The sequence below is a fragment of the Ascaphus truei genome, chromosome 3 (genome assembly GCF_040206685.1).
Source record: "Ascaphus truei isolate aAscTru1 chromosome 3, aAscTru1.hap1, whole genome shotgun sequence".
Lineage (NCBI taxonomy): Eukaryota > Metazoa > Chordata > Amphibia > Anura > Ascaphidae > Ascaphus > Ascaphus truei.
Window position 1 is genome coordinate 328,656,927 of NC_134485.1, and position 17,968 is coordinate 328,674,894.

Genomic DNA, 17,968 nt, shown 5'->3' on the forward strand with positions numbered 1-17,968 from the left:
CAGAGGAAAAGTTCCTCTCGGTTCTGAAGCATAGGTGAGGAAATTAGGTCTTCCTTCAGTTTTGGTGTCTAGAAGTGGGAAATTCACAGAGGTGGTGAGTATAGAGAAAACACTAGGGTTAGGGAGTGATCACAGAACCACACCAATTGAAACAAATAATGAGTGAATAAATGGTAATCCAAAAAAGTGGGTGCAAACTGTGAACTGAAGAGTGAATCAGAAAAAGGGGGGAAGGAAAACACAAAATGGATGTGTCTCCTAAAAGAATTCACTATACTGCACTCCTACTTGATTTAAAATTTAACTTTTAATATATTTACATAAAACATATGTTACCAAAACGTCGTGTATTGTGCATTAAGAATAAATTAAATTGACAATACCTAGCGTCCGTGTCAGTGAATGTGCGTTGGAATGGTCTCAAACAACAAATTGTAGTAGAGATTACAGGACACAGGACGCTAATAGTCAGGGTATAAACCCCTCTGGGGCACCTATGAGATCAGGTACATGCGTAATTATAAATATAACTTACAAACTCAGTGACTGATTGTGTCATGAAAATACAGCAGTCCTGCTTAGACTTTTAAACCACAGAGCACTTAGGGATGTCAGTTAGAAGTGTATTACCATCCAATGTATATGAAAGTGCTACTGATGGTATGGTGATGGAGGATAAATGATTCACAGCATAGTGAAGCAATTGTTCACAGCATTTTGATCAGTGAATCATTCTACAGCACACTCCAAATGATCATATCGTATAAAGAGCAGGAATGCTTGCGCACTGAGTGTTAGTGAAAGTACCCAATTCAGATCTACATAGATAGAGCCAGGAGACTACAGAGCACTACATAAAAGCAGCTCCAAGTAGGAGACTGACAACATTGCGCGTCCAACGCGCGTTTCCCTCCAGCAAAGGAGCTTCCTCAGGGACAAATTTGTGCGCAAGCATTCCTGCTCTTTATATGATATGATTATTTGGAGTGTGCTGTAGAATGATTCACTGATCAAAATGCTGTGAACAATTGCTTCACTATGCTGTGAATCATTTACCCTCCATCACCATACCATCAGTAGCACTTTCATATACATTGGATGGTAATACACTTCTAACTGACATCCCTAAGTGCTCTGTGGTTTAAAAGTCTAAGCAGGACTGCTGTATTTTCACGACACAATCAGTCACTGAGTTTGTAAGTTATATTTATAATTACACATGTACCTGATCTCATAGGTGCCCCAGAGGGGTTTATACCCTGACTATTAGCGTCCTGTGTCCTGTAATCTCTACTACAATTTGTTGTTTGAGACCATTCCAACGCACATTCACTGACACGGACGCTAGGTATTGTCAATTTAATTTATTCTTAATGCACAATACACGACGTTTTGGTAACATATGTTTTATGTAAATATATTAAAAGTTAAATTTTAAATCAAGTAGGTGTGCAGTATAGTGAATTCTTTTAGGAGACATATCCATTTTGTGTTTTCCTTCCTCCCTTTTTCAGGTGGTGAGTATATATGTAAATTTTTATATATGATGCTTCACCCCCTCTGGGAATTTAAAAAGAGCTAAATTATGCTGGTTAGAGTCCAGATAATTTATGAATTGTGACTGAAGATTGGGTTAGAGTCCCTTTAGACAAAATTTTTGGTTAGAGTCAAGTAAATTTTGTGCACGACTGGACTGTTATCTCTGATCTAGCTGAACGACCATTGTATATTGTGTAAGTATAAATATTGTAATTATTTGTCATAATTAAGCTGTTTTTCTTTAAGCCACTAATGGGTGCTTGCATGAGTAAGAATGACTCTGGACGGAAGCCTAGGAATGTACAATTTTTAAATGCGAGTGTAAATCTGGTCTGATTCCTGAGGAAGTTGTTGCTCAGACAGCTAGTCATTACCCGTTTGTCGAATATGCAGAAGGTTGTTATCGGCATGAAAATAAGGCAATGTATTTACAAGGCAGAGGGCAGAATAGACGGAGATCTTATGCTGGTCCCAGAAATCAATCAGGGAGAATAGCTCAGAATAATGGTGTCTGTTTTAATTGTGGTGGTTTTGGTCATTGGCAGAGAGTGTGCCACTATCAGTGAGAAGCAGGGAAGTGCTGCTTTGCCCGTGGGGGCTCAGAGTGAAAGTCTCTGTAAAAAAAAAAAAAAAAAAAAAACCCGCTACTTTATGTAAAGCTTGTTTGTAACCCTGATGAATTTTTTCCTGAATGATTTCTTGTGTGAAAGACACTGTGTGGTCATGCTGATTAACATCTGTACAAAAATATGAATATTAGTTGCTCATGATGAAATCTAAATTTTAAAAGGTTTTAAAAAAGGTGTACACCGAATAAGGGAGAAATACCTCACAACGGAAGGGGAGTATATTCAGCTCGGTCCCTGGTTATAGTTTGAAAGGTTTATTTGTCCTGGCCAGGCGGATACTTTTTAAACCGGACACATTTCTTTTCGTTTGTGGTATTTCTATCTTAATAAAAGGAGGGTCACAGCCTCTCCCTTACAGATTAAAGAATGCGAAGCATTCACATTAAAAGTAACTAGCTGTGCTTAAGCAGTTTATTCATGAGTAAAAAGGTAATGTAGAACTGTCTTCTTTTCCGTAAAGCAGTAAGATAACACATTTCAATTTTATTTCTACAGGATTAAGATGTTTTTGTTTAAAATGCTGGTAAGAGCTCATAAGCACTGTTTGAATTAATATATTGCATTATATATGTATATAACGCCATTAATGTACATAGCGCTTCAAAAGGAGGGTGTCCGTGGTGTGAGCGGAGTGTGATGATATCTGCCTTTAGCAGCATGGAGGTCAGTTATTTTAGCGAGAATTGTCTCCGTTAAATAAGCAGTGTAGAAGCCATACAAGACAGGTAGGGTCAAGCTTGCTGTTTTTTTTAGTCATGGTATAACTGTTGCATGTTTGAAGATATTTTGTTTAGCTTAAAAGAGGGCATAGTTAAAACGGGATAGAAATTGTATTGATGGAAGTTTGCAGGAATATGAGATTTCTTTCAGAAGGCATTCAGGGGAATGAATGAAGGAATGTTGCATGCTCTTGTTGGCATAGACTTGGTGTTTATAAGTAATTTGAAATATTCCCGTTATTTAATTTTTTGAAAGACCATACAAAATGCAGTTTTAGGACAGCGTGGAAAGCTTCATATTTAACATTAAACTAATGTTACAATCCCCTGCGTGAGGATTAATCCAGCAGTTAATATGAATTAGACAGTGAAACCCATTGTCTGCTATCTGTACTGTGAAATTTCTGGCTGTTTTCCCAGAAAGAAAAAAAAAAAAGCGCTTTGAAAATTATTATTTTTTCCTTTTTAAAGTCAGAGTGTCTTTTAAAGTTAATGCTGGCCGTGTGCTCAGCACTTTGCAAAGAGTTCAAAATTATTTGTCTATTTTAAAAGGAAATCTTTTGTTCAGGATTTTAGGATTTTTTTCTTATATTGTAAATGCCACAGTTGTTAAAAGACCTACTGCAGGCTTTTTCTTCTTTTAACACAAGCAGTAAATATTTTTATAGTCACTACACATACAAATCTATTTACCAGTTTAATGTTGCTATATATCAAAGCAACCTGTTTTCATATTTTTTTTTGTATTTTTGTATTTTTGTTCACATATATAGATAATATATGAACAAAAGAGGGGAGATACATACATAGGTTATTGAATTTATTATAGCAATGTTAACTCCAAGAGCTGACAGGCCCCTGGTAAATAATAATAATACCTTTGCAGATGTCACAGCAAAGCAGGTAGCAAGCCGTCCCTATGTTGAGGGATATATCATATCTGCCAAATTTATAATTTTGTAACCATTTATTTGATTTTGGGTATGTCCTGGAAATAGAGTTAAAGGACAGGGGATATATAATTGCATAAGTGAACAGGGTATATATATTATATACAAGGCATTTCACATGAACAATAGCCATGAGTGGGTGTTGGGATGCTTGATTTGTGGGGCGAGTTTTAAGGTTAGTTAGTATTAAATGACAAAAAGGTTGACACCATTTGCATCAGAGAAAATGGCAGATGGCAGTTAGGTATGAATGAGAGTAAGTGTGTATTGGGAGAAGAGAGATTGATTTGTAGTTTGAGACAGTATTTTTGTTCCCATTTTTTTGAAGATTGGGACAACTCTAGCAGTTTTCCAGGTCTTAGGGATATGGCCTGCAGACAGGATAGAATTGATTATGGAAGCAATTGGTTTGGCAAAGGCTGAGGTACCAAGTTTTAGGAACTTGGAATGTAGCAAAGTCAAGTCCATATTGGTTGCTTAGTTTAAAATTTGAGGAGCATTAATAGGGAATATCTCTGTTTAATATTGCGGATGCTAATAATAGTAGTAACCATATTAATAAAAGAATTTATTTCTAGGTATAAATTCTCTCCCTATGAGACACTTATGGGATGAGTTATGACCATCAGTAGTTCAAAGTAACGAATTAAGGACCATGTTATTGGTAATAAAACAATTAATAAGTATTGCATGCAACTAATATATATTTTTGAGTCTTTCTAGGCACAGGTTAAAGCTGAAAGTGCACCTACGCAAGACGGGTTAATGGTCAAGCATTTTCTACGCAAGCACGCTCATCATCCCAGATGAAAAGGCCGTTTAAATACTACTCATCACCAGCATTGCAGTAAAAAAATTTCTTATCATCATGGATACACATCACGCACGTCAAAATAGTGCCAGCCTAGGCACAAACAGCTAATAAAGGCAAAGACATAGCACCTGCAAATAAGTGTTTTGATGGACACAATACTCTCCGACCACTAATCATCAAGGGAAAAAGATTATAGGCAAAAATGTCCAGGCCTCAACATACGAACTTTGACCTTTTTTTTTATTTTTACAGGTTTTTATTATTTTTCAGTTACAATGTATGCTCCATTATGTTTGTGTAAGTGGCGTCCCATAAGGATGACAAAATAGTATAAGGTATTATTTGTTTAACTTTGTTTATTTTGTTTGGATTTCTAGGTTAATAGAATCTCCCTGCAGAATGATATCCCGGTGGGAGAATGCTTTCTCAGTCAAACACACGGTTATGTTAATTGCTCACAGGTAGAGTTAGAAACAGAAGAGATGCACCCAATACACAAGTGCTAAAAAGTAGTCTATGGGAAGAATAAGTTTCAGGGAATTTATTCCCAAATGTAGGAGTTGGGTTACTGTATGACAGGTTTACAGGGATATCCTAAATCATACAGCCACAGACATTTACTCACTTAACCAAGAATAGGTTTAGTTTAAATTAATGGCCCCGCAGAATAAAAATAGCTCTAGACTATATCTTAGCCTCAAAAGGAGGGGCATGTATGCGCCCTAGTTAAAACGCAATGTTGTGTATTTATCCAGGATTTAGGGACCATGGGGACTTGGTGGTTGGATTGATTTGCTTTGAGCGAAGCTAGCGAATGTTTTTGTATGTGTGTGTTTGTCCTACTCATTGCTCTCTATGTATTAAGTATAGCAAAACTCTGATCCAGAAGTGCGTTGCAACCCCCACCGACGCTATGCCTCTCCGCGGTGATGATGTCGCCAGTCCCCCAGAAGAAGAGACCAAAGAAGAAATCAACTGGGCTGATATAATGGCCGGAAAAGAAAGGAATGAAGTTATTCACAACTTGGACATCTTGGTCCATCAGGACTATGAAACGGTTAACTGTTCTGTTCTTTAAATAGACTGTCTCTTAAGGATATGGGGGGACTGAGAAGACTGGATATGAGGAAGGTGGGAGGTCACAAAGGGAAGTGAGTCAACCACAAGGAAAGGATCACGTCAGCCATTGTGACCATAGCAGCCATCTTGGTCCGTTTTGCCATTCTGAGTAAATGCAGTATGAAAGATGTGTGCAAGAAGAATGTTTGTGCAGTCGCTCTTAGCAGAAATTAGCCCCCACCAATTCTCACAAATAGCTGACCCTTAGATTATGTGACATATTGAGATGTAAGCCATTTTCTAATCTATAGAAATATTTAATGATATATATATATATATCTATTGGTTGTGTGGCATGTGGGCCACTAAGATTGTACCCTGCAATCACATTGCCCTTTGTTATCTGGGTTTCATTCTTCCCACTTTCTATGTATCTGACACGTTACACCAAGGGAAGCTGAGAAATTGAAAAGATCTGACCAGGACCATTAGTATTAGTTCAACCCGCATTGCAGCTGGGGTTTTTTTTATACCTAGCTTAGGTGTTCTGGATCTCTATTCTAAATTAAATATTAATGATGCTCTTAATCAGACAAGTGATGCTATTATCCGTCTGACTAATGAACAAGAGCAGATCCGAACAGTATTATTACAGAATAGAATGGCTCTTGATTATCTGCTAGCCTCACAAGGAGGTGTTTGTAAACTTGTAGGACAGAAGTGCTGTGCCTATATTGAGGATGAGTCTGGCGCTATTCATAAAGATATGGATAAGTTACAGGAAATTCAGGCAAGGATGCGTAAAGAATCCTCAGGCCTTAGCTTAAATTGGATGTCAGGACTCACTAGTTGGATCGGAGAATTAGGTATGAAAATTCTATATGGTTTTATTGTAGTGATTAGTATAATCGCAGCAATTTTTGTTATTTTTCACTGTGCTAAGTGTGCAATGCTTTCATTTGTCTCAAGGAAACCTTCAGTTTCATCTCACGCCATGTATGCAACTAATAATTCATATGTGGCCATGAACAGAGTCTATGATACTATTGGTCCCCATAAGGCCATAGTCATAGAGAAGCGTACCTAGTAAGGGTATTTGTTCTATTAGAGAACAAAAAGGAGGGGATTGTTAGGACCAATATGTCAGGCCCAGAATGTGCACTCATGTTAAGCTTCCATTTTGTATGTTCATAACTAGTTAAGATTCTGTAGTCAGCCTTTTGCTGAAATATAATTCATAAATGCACTCAGTTTCTCTGCTAAATTGCATTTCCTTTCTTCCTGGTCAGGATATTACTAGATACTTTTGTGATGTCAATTTCCTGGTGTTTTAGTAGAATATAATAGAATGGTTCTCTGCAAGAAGCAAGATAATGTAATAAAGTTGCTAAGACTCAAGGTCTCTTTTGATAACAGACAATGAATAAGCTATGTATTCAGAACATTGCTTGTATTGAAAAGGACACGTCTCAAAAGTCACGCCACTAATATGTCCTGCCCCTAAATCACGCCTCTAATCAAAGCTACGCCCAAGACACACCTAGTATACGCCTATGTCACGCCTATGATACGCCTATGTTACGCCTCTAACTAATATATTTTTTTTTTCTGTCTAAAAATCATTACCCTATGAGTAATAAATTGAGACAAAGGATTTGAAACCTGGCGTGCGTTACGTTTCATTTCGTTCGTCTTCCAGGCCTGATAAGGTTCATCAAAGATCAAAGATAACAGTTGCAGGGCGTGAAAGCTTCCTGGGAAGTCTGCTGCAAAACGGGTGCAGATGGTGTAGTATCCAGTCACAAGGCTTCAGTGTACCTGGCAGAGGAAAAGTTCCTCTCGGTTCTGAAGCATAAGTGAGGAAATTAGGTCTTCCTTCAGATAGCGTTTTACATCGCCGTGTATACATTCTATACTCCATGGGGAGTCAAAAGAACACACTTTAGGCGGTAACAGTTCCTGGAGGACCAGAGTTTTCCCAGAGCCCGAATCTACAAGGGCCTGGACGTTTTTTCCCCCAATCAGGGCTGGAAGTAGCCAGGGCTTGTAATTTTCTCCAGTAAAGGCCGAGGCGACGGTCCTGCTGAATGAACAATCCATCTGTGGACAGTCCAAATACCGGTGGCCTTGTTCTCCACAGGCGGAACATGGAGAGGGTTCCCTCGCAGGAGGGGGCTGTGGATAGCGCTCCGCTGGACCGGATACTGGAGACCAGGCATCTGGTGGGTCCTGTGGGCGACGTCCTCAGAAGTTCCTCTCATTTTGCGACGAGCCGACATCTGGAAGGAGATGAGGGTCTCGGCGGGGACCAGCATTTGGACTCCGTCCTTGCTGGAACGACTGCTCCTTCCGTTGGACTTGGCGGTTGCGTATGGATGGGCCGTAGGTTCCCCGTTGATCTGACCTCCCTCTTTGGGCGTCCACAAGTGCCGGTGGAGTCGGGTCCAGGACACTCGCCTGCTGCTCAGCCCCAAGGAAGTTCTCCACGAGTCGGACCGCCAAAGCTAGGGTTTCAGCAGCGTGGCGTTTTACCCAAGAGCGTGCGGAAGGGGGTATTATTTGTAGAAATTGTTCCAAAACCACCTGCTCAAGAATTGCCTCCTTAGTGCACTCCTCGGGTTGTATCCAGCGCGTACACAAGTCCAATAATCGCTGAGCGAGGACCCGGGGTCTCATCTTAGCGGTGTACTTCATGTTCCGGAACTGCTGCCGGTAGGTCTCTGGGGTCAGACCTAAGCGATCCAGTATGGCGGCTTTTACTTGTCGGTAGTCCATTGCCTGATCTGCTGGGAGACCCTGATATGAGACCTGGACTTCTCCTATGAGGAGCGGGGCCAAAGCAGTTGCCCAGCGATCTGTAGCCCAGCCCTGAGCTTCGGCAACTCTTTCGGTAAGTAAAAAAGCCTCTGGATCCTCGTTCGGCGCCATTTTCCTCAGGAGTATCGGGGGTCTGTTTGCAAGTTCTGGACTGGCAGACCCTTGGAAATGGGTCAGCAGCTTGGCAATCCGCTCATCTTGTGCTGCCTGTAGTCTTTCATCTCTCTCCGCTTGCAGCCAGGCCTGCTCCTGCATTAACTGTCCCTGCTGTCTGGTCAGCTCGCACAGAAACTCTTTCAACATTTCTTCCATTCTTGTGTGTGTGTTTGGCCCTTTAACTGCAGGAGCCTTTTGAAAATCCCAGGACTTCTGAACACTATATGTTGCAGGGTACATGCAACTACACACGCGGGTTTCTTGACAAGGCTTATTTATTTAGCCTTAAAAGATATACAGCACACAAAACAAAAATAGCTTTTCATCAGCAAACAAAAGAAAAATGGCTTTTTCTTCAGCAGACCAAACAAAACAGTTTCTCTTTAGCAGACAGTGTAAAAATAAGGCAGCTACCCTTTTCTATTCAGGAGACAGACAGTTCATAATTCATCTACTTTGCTAACAGACCTTGTATCAGTAATCTCTTCAGTAGCTCACTCCTCTCTCCTCAACAGCCAGCCTCATGTGTCTACAGCCTGGGGTTTTAACACACCTTGATTAGGCAGCTGGGATCCAACTAATTGTCCTGAAGTTCCCAGCTGAAGTTAACCTAGTCACTGCTGCACTGCAGACTAGACATAGGTCTGCCAGGCATATAGCTGGTGGCTTTTATTTACCCTGTCACAAGGCCTGACAAGACTAATCCTGATAACTTTATGGTGTGTGTATATAGATATATCTCTATATATGTAGCCCCCTTTCCCCGTGTCTAAGGGAACTACCCGTGCTGCGTTTACCTGTGTGGCTTATAGGAGGCCTAAGCCTCCGCCGCTGGAAGCCTGGGGTTGTCTCGTCTCTTGGTTTACTGAGCCTCCATCTGCGAGAGATCCTAGCACAGCAGAATAACCCTTCACAGGACCCAATACAGTTTGACAATAAGTATATACACGTTGGTAATACAAACTTATCTTTACTTTATTCACAATGCACCCAATATCACACAAGCCCCCACTGGGCTATACCCACACCACAATAGTGAGTCCCCCAAAGTACTGAGGGTGCCCTGGGCACCTGTAACCCGATGTCCACGAGAGCAGCCCACCCAAATATAAGGAGTGGCGCTACACCCTTGTGTGTGTGGCCATTGGTGCACTTGTTGATATCTGCCTGGTGTCCGTCCAGACCAGGGGAGATGAATGATGGTGGGTCCGCAGGCCGCAACGTGATCCCACGATGTGGTCTACCGGATCCTCTCCTGTGCGCAGGCGTCCGCCTCTGAGGGGGCTCCAGCTGTAGTGTGTCCTTTTGAATGTCTATGATGGCCTGGGTCTGGTCCCAGACCGCAGGCCAAAGCTCACCATGGGGCGTCAGTCACCGGTGCTCTAATACTTCCACTAATGTGCTAATGGGAAAGAGTCCCTATCTTGGTCCTTCCCTATAGCACAACAAACTAAGTGGTGATCGAGGCTTGCTGGGACCTGAATGGGTGTCTGTCCTAGTCTGGGAACCACCTGCAGCCTGACACTACCTTACCCCTTGCTGTCCCTGCTCTGACTGGCGTGGTCCTTGCAGCACGCAAAATGTATCCATCTCCCTGCAGGTGATTCTGGGAGCCCTATTGGCTGCTGTGCATCACATATGGTGTTGCAGCCCCTGAGGCTGCTTGGACATGTAGTCCCCTTGCAGAGCCTGCCTCTAATGGCAGCCGCAACTCTATTCTATTGCACATGCACAAGACTCGTAGTGCGCATGCGCAATGGGCAAGATGGCCACCGCCTGCGCCGCGGAGCTCCAGAGTTCCCTGATGCCCTATCAGCCGCAACCACTGCCGGCGCGGCTCACAACAATTATGCCGGGTCCGCCCACAGCTCCGGCGGCACCCGGGCAGCGCTACAGCCATCCCCCGCATGGCATGGAGGTGAGCGGGGAGAGGGGCTACATCCTCCCCCTGGTGAAGAATCCAACATCCCTGCTTGGGAACAACATGTTACACACAAGATATATAATAAAAATGCATAACAAATTATACAACTTCAGGCACTAAACAAGGTTGAACAGTTCCATAAACATAGTTATAATCAAAGCTAGCTTGCTCTGAGAAATCTGCTGAGACTCATAGTGGGTTGCCCCTAATGAATCATATGCCACTCTAGTGGGAGGGCATCTCATTCGCTGACTCCTGCAAGTCTCTTCTGCAGCATCTTCCTCTTGGGAGAGGCCGCCGTTGGTTTGGGGCCCTGGCCCACTGTTAAGGGTTGACTCAGTCTCTGTACTGTCTCTTAAAGGAATGAAGCTCGGGCTTCTTCGGTCCAGTGGACAGTTTGTTGAAGCCACTGGTGAAGGTACCTGAGGTGTGGGCCCATTACCCAGTGCTCCTTCGGGAGGTGCCCACCAGTCTCCATTTGAACCAGCGGAGGTTCCTTCCATAGGATCCTGATTTGATTAAACTATTGGATCTGAGTGCTCGTCAGACCCCTCTGGCTCACTGGCCATTAATATTGTCTCTGGTCACTTTCTCCCACTTGTGGGATGGGCAATAAGTGGTTTTTGTGCCAGACCTTTACCCTGCCATCCGCGTCTCGTATGCGGTAGACAGGGAGGCCTGGTATCTGGGATTCTACTTCGAAGACCCTGTCGCGCCAGTGGTCAGCCAGCTTATGTTTGCCGGGGATTCCTAGATTTCATAGGAGAACGTCGTCTCCAGGCCGAAGTTCCCGATAGCGGACCATATGGTAATACCTGCACTTGTTGCACGCGTTCAGCTGGGCTGAGGATATTTCCACCAACTGATATGCGTAGTGCAATCTGTTTTGGAGCCGTTTCATGTATTTATAATGTGTCATATTGTGTACCCCATCGGTAGATTCCCTCATACGGATGTCCACAAGCAGTCGTGCCTCTCGCCCGAACATCATGAAATACGGCATGAATCCCGTGGACTCATGTCTGGTGCAGTTGAATGTGTGCACTAGCGTCTCCATTGTCTGCTCCACTCGGCCTTCTGGGTACCCTTTAGGGTGCGGAGTATGTCAAGTAGGGTTTGGTTGAACCTTTCTGGCAGAGCATCTCATTCCGGTTGGAAAGGAGTGGTCCGAGACTTCTTGATGTCGAGCAAGTTGAGCAGCTCTTTGATCAACTTGCTCTCGAAGTCTCTCTCTTGGTCGGAGTGCATCCAATTCGGTAAGCCATAGTGGACAAAGTATTTCTCCCACAGCACTTTCGCCACCGTTATCGCCTTCTGATCCTTGGTCGGAAAAGCTTGGGCGTACCGCGTATAGTGGTTGGTCACCAACAGCACGTTCCCGATGCCTCTTGAATCGGGCTCTATGCACAAGAAGTCCGTGCAGACTAGATCCATGGGACCAGAGCTTTTAAGGTGACCCATTCGGGCAGCGCGTGTGGGCAGTGTCTTCCGCTGGGTACACCGTAGGCCTTTCCGGCAATGGCGCTCTCCTGACTCCCGCATTTTGGGCCAGAAGAAACGGTCCCTCACTAGTCTGAAGGTCTTATCTACCCCCAGGTGTCCGTGGTCATCAGCAGGGACCGTAGGACAGGGTACTGCAGGCTTCTGTGTAGAACCAACTGTCTCCTGTCGGGGTGATTGCGGTAGGGGATGATTCGGTAGAGGAGACCAGGCTCAATGCTAAACTTGTCCCATCTTCCTCATTATAATGGCAAATGTGTCGGTGGGAGCATGCTTCACCAATGAGGGTTTGTTCTGTTGGATAGCTTGGCGTATAGCTCTAGACACTGGGTCACACATCTGATTTTCTATCAATTCTTTCCCCCTCATGATGGTGTTTTGGGTGATGTTCGTGCCTCTTGGGTGGCAGTGGGTAGCAGGAGTGCCTTGGATTGGCATCCCAGCGAGTCAGCGACTCTTTACTCAGAGAAGACCACCTTGTCTTCCACTATGGCGGCTGTTGAACACATTGCCCGGATCCCAGGTCCAGGAATTTCTTCACATGGGCCATCATCCGGGGGCTGCACACAGTCACGGTCTTCGGGACAGAGCATCGGCTCTGACGTTTAAAGGCCCTGGCTTGTATTTGGGGTTGAATTGATAGTTGGACAGGGCCGCTAGCCACCTGTGCCCGGTAGCGTCCAATTTGGCGGATGTCAGAATATAGCTCAGCAGGTTGTTGTCTGTCTGGACCTCAAAGGACACTCCATATAATTTAGTCGTGGAGCTTGTCGTCTACCTCCCACTTGAGTGCGAGGAACTCCAGTTTGTGGACTGAGTAGTTCTGCTCAGATGGTGTCAAGCTTCGGCTCACATACGCCACTGGGCGGAGGCCAGCAGGGTACTTTTGATGCAGTACAGCCCCGTGTCCACTGAAACTGGCATCTCTGTGCAGAATATATGGCTTCTCAGGGTCGGCATAAGCCAAGACGGGTGCTTCCGTGAGGCTTTTCCTGAGCCCGATGAACGCCTGTTCGCATGCGGACGTCCACTTTTCCCCAAATGGCGTCCGTGGGGTCGCGGTCTTTTGCTTGGGTTCTTCTGGGTAAATCTTCACGAGATTATTGAGAACTTTGGCTTTGCTAGAATAGCTTTCTACGAAGCGACGGTAGTATCTGCAAAATCCCAGGAAGGACCCATGCATGGATGCTCTGACTGGAGGGTAGGGACATGTTCACTTCTGGATATGGCTTATCTTAACTTAGATTGGGCACCCCAGGTCTGGATCTCAGCAGCGCCTCCTAGGGGAGCCACTTTACACAGCCACATTCTTACCTTACTGGTAGGAGCTGAAAATCGTTACAGTCCAGTCCCCACGTGCCAAGCTGCATGGCTTTAGACTCCCATTTCCGTCTGGTGACGTCTCCCACACAAAGATTTTCTCTAAGATGCTGTTTATTTTTTACCCTCTTGTAAGTGCAGGTCCAAAAGACTGGGCTTCTCTTTCTTTTTAATAAATCCCCTTTTTGACACAAAATCTGTTAGTGTATCTTATGTTTCTTTCTCAAAATCACAACAGGCGTCATTAAATGTGTCCAGGTTGGAAAGAAGATTTTATTGTAAGGCATAACGGCCCAGATTCACTAAATGGTGCTACGCTTCTAGAACATCTTACTGTATCTCCCATTCATCTGAATGAGAGTTAGGTATGATAAAGGATAGCACCCTCTAGTGAATATGGGCCAACATATTTTCTGTTTGCTGATTTGATTACTAAAGATATAAGGGTATATCAATAATGATAATTATGATTGCACTTGTAATGATGGTTGCATTCATAAGTTAAAGGTGCAGTCACGCGTTCTTAGGCCTCATTTAGGGTGAAGCTGAGCGGGTGCGTGCGCTCGTGCTGGCCACGATGAAACACATTGTTGCAATGTGTGTGGCCAGCGTGAGCGAGCGCCTGCGCATGCACGGCGTTTAGCTGCTTGCCGAAGCAAGCAAATTTGATAGTGCCGCTCGCTGGCGCGTCACGTGAATGGTTCGCCCAATGAGGGTGAACCAGCTCTGTGACGTCATGCCCGCGCCCCCCAACACTCCCCCCCGCGAGCGCAACTGGCTGCCCAGGAAAAACACGGCAAAGCAGAGCGTGTGACATCACCGCGCACGAGCACCAGCGCGCTCGATCCCTGCCTGACCACAGCCTAAGGCCGCGCTTATAGTGCCGGCGACAGCGATGCGACGTTGCATCAAAACAAATGAATTGAGTCCGTCACGTGCGCTTATAGTTGGAGCGGCGCGACGGCATGGTTGCGATCGCTGGAAGTCAATTCAATTGGATTTTTTCAGCCACCGCAGCGTGACGTCAGTGTCGCCGTCACTATAAGCGCGACCTTAGTGTCTGTTTTTTTGCTTTATTCTGTATTCTTCTAGTAGCCTATTTTCGAAAAACAACTCCTGCTGTAATATTTAGCAGAACGTATTATGCATCTTTGGAAACTTTTGAAGCAAACTTTCATATTTTATAAGAAAACAAGCCACTAATTAAACCAGTAAGTATGGCATAATCAATGCTATTTATAATTGAGCTGTCTCTAGTTAGGTTTTGGACTGAAAAATAACTATCGAAGCAGAAATCCACCCTACTTCCTTTTTTTTTCTTTTCCCTCCAGAGAAATCAAAATACCTGCTCCCAGGGCCAGTGCAAGGGTATTCAGCACCCCAGGTGAACCGTCAGCCCTACGGACCCCCTGAACTTTCCCTCAATCATCCCCCCCTCTTCCTCTCACCCCCACTCTTTCCTCACGCACCCTTCCTCCTCTTCCTCACTCACCCTTCCTCCTCTTCCTCTCTTTCCCCTCCTCCTCTTCCTCTCTACCCCCCTTAGAAATGCCTTGCTTCGATGGAGCAGGGCAGCCGAGGAGGGCGGCAGATGGAGAAGAGAATGGAGGACGACAGGAACAGAGGAAGGGGGTGGCGGTGGGAGAAAGGCTGAGGACCATGGGGAGCAGAGCAGCACGGCTGGAAAGGAGCTACGTTGTAGCAGCAGAAGACACCGGTAGTCGGTAAACACTTCAGGGTCAGACCCCTGGGGTGTGCTGCTCACCGGCTGTCCTCTGCTGCCCTGCTCCGCTCCCGCAATTCTCTGTACTCTTCTGCCGCCGCCCACCTCCTTTACTCTTGCCATCCTCTTGTCTTGCCGTCGCCTGCCATTCCTATTCCTCTGCTGCCCTGCTTCGCTCCCGCCGTCCTCCTCCTCCGCCACCCTGCGCTTACTGTCCTCTTCTACCACCACTCCCACCACCACCCCCCAAAATATGCCACCCTAGGATGGCCCCCTAAGTTCCATAGTAGTTGCACTGGCCCTGTCTGCACCATGACCCGAGTCCTGCGGGTCAATAGAAAGTAGCAATGTTATCTGGGGGATGAGGCTGCATCTTTCTATTGGATGGCCAGTTACAGTTCCAGGAAGTAACAGCAGTAACTGCACTGCTATGTATCTCGAGAACCTGAAGGTCCCCTGAGCTTCACATAATGCAGTTAATCTCTGCTGGAACCCCTGGTCACCCCTGCAGGGATTAGTGCTTTAAGCATATCTGTAATGTGGATAACAACTGACGATGTTACTTGTCTGAGTACTTTCATTTTCCAATTACATAATTATAGTATGATAGGTGCACCTTTAAAATGCTTCAGATATGTTTATATTATTTTCTCAACTCCATGCAGCGTTACTTGTCCAGAATGCTTCTTCATCCATGAAACCAGAATCTTATAATCAGAGATGGGCAAAGCGTTTGCAAAGATGGCGAATTATGGACTTTCACCGCTTCCAAACGTTAAGTGAAGTCGTCGTCTACGTGTGCAAAACTTTGGAAAGCTTTTGCAGTTAATTATTAACTGTAAATTCTGGCAAAAAATGTGTCCTTTTCAGCAAATTTGCTTCCATTATTTTTTACTATGAGACATTCACACATCTCTACTTATTATGTTGAGCCAACAGCTATGGCAACAGTGATAATGTTACCATGAGGCAGGTCATTTAAAACAAGATTGGATTGGTAGAAGTGAGATACATGTTTAATTAGAGTTTTTTACTGAGATAATTGTACGGGTGAGATATGCAGATAATGGAGGTTTGCATTGAATGAAGTTGACACCCTAGTAAGGTGGGAAGTTAAAATATGTGCTGCAAATTCATGTGGTTAACATTGTTAATAGTATACCTGATGCTGTCTGAAAAAGCTTCCACTCCATACTTGGAGATGCAGTATCCACCACCACAGAGAGACAGCCTACCGGCGATGCTCGACACATTGACGATACGTCCCTGGGCTTTCCTGATTAGAGGAAGCAGAGTGAGAGTCACATCTATCATCCCCAGCAGATTTACATCCAGCACCTTCCTGAAATCATCCTTCCTTAGCCACTCGTTGGGGGCCATTGGGATTAAAATCCCTGCATTATTTACCAAACCCCATAAACCTGCAGAGAAGAGAGAAAAGATGGGAAAATAAGTGACCAATACAGGTTTTTTGCCTGGATTCCATCTGCAGTGTGCTGTCTCTCATTGCTGGACGTCCATCTGGTAAATATCTCTACCTTATACTTATGGGATAAGCATCTGTGCTTTGCCTGGATATCTGTGTGCCAACTGCCTCTTCTTGTAATATATATATATATATATATATATATATATATATATATATATATATATATATATATATATATATATATATAGTGTAATATATATATATACAGTGTTCGACAATCATATACATTTACACGCCCGGGGCGAGTGGATTTAACCTCCGGGCGAGTAAATATTGGCCCAAGCAGCACACGTGTTTGTTTTTTTAAATTTCCCTGCTCGCGCTGAAAAAAAAAACCTCCCCCTACCTGACAGCTCCCAGGCTTTGTGGGCACGCGGCCAGGCCCTATATGAGCCCGCTTTCAACGATCGGCCATTCTTTCTCTGCCAGGAGATCTGTTGGAGGGTAAGTACTCTCCAATCTCTCCATGCTGCGGCCCCTCTGCTCCTTCCCTGCCTCCCGCAAGACAACCTGCGATCCCCACATGGCTCTCCACTCACCACCGCGGCCCTCTGCTCCTGTCCTCTGCCACGCCTGTGTTAGCTCTCCCTCCTCCTGTCCCCTTCCCCTGCTCCTGTCCGCTTCCCCTCCTCCTGTCCGCTTCCCCTCCTCCTGTCCCCCTCCCCTCCTCCTCTCCCCTTCTTCCCCTCCTCCTGTCCCTCGATCCACCGATCGCTGCCCGGAAAGGGTGGTCCCCACAGCTGTAGCTCGGTTGGCGTACGCGGGGGTGGGGGGGCCTCACCACGTGAGCCGCCTCCCCAAAGATTACACTAAGCCCAGCTATCTTAATGACGGCGCAGCCAGCCGCATGAGGTGAGGTGTGGGGGGGGGGGATGCCGGTCTGCCCGCCCGACCACTAGCATCATGCCACCACGGGGTGGTGGGGATGCTGGCAAACCTGCGCAGCAAACCTGCGGGACATACCAGCGAGGAGAGCAGGGCAGTGGCGGCCACGGCGGGGTTGACTGTTCCCTGGGGCGCCTGCTGGGGGACACCTCGTTACGTGACTCCCACCCACCCTGCCACCTCCCCAAAGCTTCCACTACGCCCGCGTGAGGTATAGGGGGGGGGATGTCGGCTTGCCCCCCCCCCCCACGAGCGGGAGATGGGCGCGGGTGGGTGGGGGAGGAGTGTGCTGGTCACGGCCTTTCATCCCCCCCACCCCCTGTGGGTGGGTGTGTCTGTGTGTATATATGGGAGAATGGGTGTGTGTGAGAGTGTGTATGGGAGTATGTGTGTGTGACACCAGAGGTACCCCCCCAGTCAGTCAGTTACCCCCCCCCCCAATCT

At 45.4% G+C, this 17,968-nt stretch overlaps 1 protein-coding gene across 2 annotated transcripts in view; it reads right to left on the reverse strand.

Annotated features, from left to right (window-relative positions):
- The window catches only part of LOC142489884 (retinol dehydrogenase 16-like), a 57,958-nt gene that overhangs the window by 21,735 nt on the left and 18,255 nt on the right, over window positions 1-17,968 (reverse strand). For both annotated transcript variants that reach the window (XM_075591439.1, XM_075591440.1), the window contains one exon: window positions 16,313-16,571. In XM_075591439.1, the coding sequence (XP_075447554.1) occupies window positions 16,313-16,571 (259 nt within the window). The remainder of the gene's footprint in view (window positions 1-16,312; window positions 16,572-17,968) is intronic.